The sequence below is a fragment of the Chrysochloris asiatica genome, unplaced genomic scaffold, assembly GCF_000296735.1.
Source record: "Chrysochloris asiatica unplaced genomic scaffold, ChrAsi1.0 scaffold00066, whole genome shotgun sequence".
In the NCBI taxonomy this organism is placed as follows: domain Eukaryota; kingdom Metazoa; phylum Chordata; class Mammalia; order Afrosoricida; family Chrysochloridae; genus Chrysochloris; species Chrysochloris asiatica.
Window position 1 is genome coordinate 13657057 of NW_006408584.1, and position 3214 is coordinate 13660270.

Here is a 3214-nt window from a genome sequence, read left to right on the forward strand (position 1 = left end):
GCGGGCTCATAACAAGGTGATGTGCCTGGAGGCTTTTCGACCGTGTGGGGTTCTGCGGGTGGGGATCCTTCCTTATACCCACCTCCCTTCCCGGGGTCTGCTAGTGTGTCAGTGCACAGGTTTGGAGGTAAAGCCTGTGGAGAGGCTGCTTCACCATTCTTGCACGCTTCATCCAGCCTTTACCATGGTAGTTGCTGATGCATGTTTTCCAGGGTCTCTCGAGTCTTCGTACCTCTTGTTTGACACATTCCACCCTTCTGATTGTGTTTCCTTCTCCAGATGCTCAAGGTGTCAGCTGTATTGTGTGTGTGTGCAGCGGCTTGGTGCAGTCAGGCTCTCGCAGTTGCCGCGGCGGTGACTGCGGCCGGGGGGCGGTCGGACGGCGGCAATTTTCTGGATGACAAACAATGGCTAACCACGATCTCTCAGTATGACAAGGAAGTCGGACAGTGGAACAAATTCCGAGACGTAAGTGCTGTGTAGCCCCGTCCCCGGGCACGCGCGAGGGCTCGCGCTGTTCTGTGGCGGGGACCGGGGGAGTTGGATGGATGGTCGGTGGACAGCAGAGCGTGGCTCAGTTTTTCCAGTAGAAAGGTGTTGGTTGACTGAGGAGTGGCTCGCCTCCTACTAGAGAAGTTCTCAGTTCCGACACCCTATCCCAGCTGGTGCAAGGCTTGCTTGTTGGATGTTCAAGAGTTCGGGTCTCACAACGTCCTCTCTCTTCTCGTTCTTTTCACACGCTCCAGCTGTACCTCCCACTCCTGCTTCCCAAAGGCTTGTAAATCGCCGGCTCTACCTTCTCAACTTTTTGAATGTTTTTTTCTGTCACTAGTAAACACAGTAGATGCGCTTTAGCGATGTACTGCTGCTAAAGTAACGAGGATCGATCCCGTTACTAATGGTCCATTAAGGAATTTGAGGGAGGAGGTAGGAAGATGTAAGATTTATAAATGCCCTCTCTGCCAGTATTGGAGGTTGTTTGGTGGCACCAGTAGGCAGAAGTTGAACTACACCTTATTACATAAAATTGCTAATAAAATGTGTGTTTCGGTATTAAATTTAATCCAGAATATATTTGCAATGTACTCGATTATGTTTTATTCTAAAATAAATCCATGCCTTGAAAATTGCAGACATCTTGCAGGGGGCAAGGAGGAAAAGGATTTATTTGAAAGCTACCCAGGGAGTTTCCTAAAGGGTTAAAGACAGGAGACTAGATTGTTTGCTTTGGAGCCTGCCTGAGTTCTTGACGTGATAGTCATTTTTCCCAACGGATCTGAATAGAGCCTAGGAGAACTGTTCGTTTAAAGAGCTTGGTCCATCCCTTCACAGTCTACATGGTTGTCCCAGTAAGGGGTCTGCTCTGACTGCTACTGATCGCCCCCAGGCATCCTTTTACTAAGCTAAAAGACCTGAAAGGGAGCCAGTGATTCACAGACACACTGCTAACCCTTACTCTGACATTTAAGAGAATTTCTAGTACTGCGTGGAGATGAGTTAACTTCTTTCACCACCTCACTTTCTGTCATATTCTGCCACAATTTGAAAAATAGAAGCTTAGGCTAGTTTTCCTCCTGGCTCTTCTCCTATCATCCCTTACATAAAGTTACTGATAAACCAAGCCTTAGGCATAGATTATTCTGACTAAGGGATCCCTGCAAATAAACTCTATTTTGTACTTTAAAATTTGTTGTAGATTGTTGATACTAGGCGAATACCTACAATGAAAAATGATAATGATAATATCTAATGGAAAGCTTTGTCTTATATGCTTTAGGAGCAAAGCTTAACTATTACTTCATAGCTAAATGAATGTTCTTATAACAAACTCCTTGCATATTAGTTTTATGTAGGTTTTTACTATTATTCAATACAATAAAAAGGCAAACAACCAGTTGAGATATTTCTAAACCTGGAAAAAACATTATTTTTATCATACCCTCTTTTGGATAAATGGAGTTTTTTTTTTTTTTTTTTTCCCCTCAATATTTGAGCAGTGCTTCACATTATGGCATTTAAGTATTTATAACTACTTTAATTTTTTTTGCTTTTTTTAATAAAGCTCAGGTTCAGGTTTTGTTATCTAAAACTTATTTGGAGACATGAATACCTAAATATTATCAGTCTTAGTGCAAGTATTATTATTAAGAATGCTTAGGTTTTATTGTAATATATATCTTAGCGAATTCTGTGTTCTTTCCTTTCCCTGTAAACATTGCCTTCATCCATGTCTGATGGGTTTAAGGTCTATGAAAAGGACACTAAGTCCACACTGAAACAAGCTGAGTTGGCTACCATAAACATTAAACATTCTAGAATCCGTGCCACCAGTTTCTATAGAGACTACAGTGTAGAATACTTTGTTGAATTAATATTTTCCATTATTCTTATGTGACCAAATTATATTAAACTTTTTTTTTAAATAAAAGATTTCTTAATAGAAACAATGCATTAAAATATTTTAATGATTTATGTGGAAAAATAAATCAGGTTTTAACATAACTATTTTAGTGAAGCAAGTTCATTTTTGCATAGATGACTTTTAGAGGGTACAGAGATAATTGCAACCATTTTCTCCTCATTTAACCACCTGTTGCCTAATATTAAAATGATTAAATGTTTGCTGAGAGTGTGGCTGATCAAAGCTTAACATAAAATCCTTATTTAGACCATCCATTTAATGACTTATCTACCTTTTTATTTTCTACCCCTTTTGGGAATCAGTAGTTTAAATTTTCTATTGATCTTTCAAAATGTTAATTTCGACTTCATTTTCTTTAGAAGCACATTGTTAAGAGGTATACCTTGAGCTAAAAATATGAACCTGCCTTCCAGTGTTATGCATCAGTTGTTGTTGTTGTTGTTATGTGCCATCGAGTTTGTTCCGACCCATAGCGACCCTGTATCAGTATTGATACCAAATCATTTATTTACATATTCAGTTTATACTAAGGCAAAGAAACAAGGAAAAGTAGATTTCTTAATTTGGCAACAATTTAACTGAAGGTGCCTTGTTTCCATAAAAATAATTTTATTTCATTTAGAAAAAAACCTTTGGGGTGTCTAAGAATAATTGATAATGAAGTTAAATATTACTTTTCTTTTTAAGTGACAAACTTACATAATCTAAATCATTTTATAGGTAACTCAAATTTTGAACTGTATATTCTTTGGAATAGTATTTGAAAAATATTTTGAATAGTATTTAAAAATA

General features: G+C 38.5%; 1 protein-coding gene across 1 annotated transcript in view; it reads left to right on the forward strand.

Annotated features, from left to right (window-relative positions):
• Positions 1-279: 279 nt before the first annotated feature.
• Positions 280-3214, forward strand: part of LOC102813160 (testican-3-like) — a 766084-nt gene continuing 763149 nt past the window's right edge. The window contains exon 1 of the mRNA XM_006864537.1: positions 280-468. Within this exon, the coding sequence (XP_006864599.1) occupies positions 280-468 (189 nt within the window). The remainder of the gene's footprint in view (positions 469-3214) is intronic.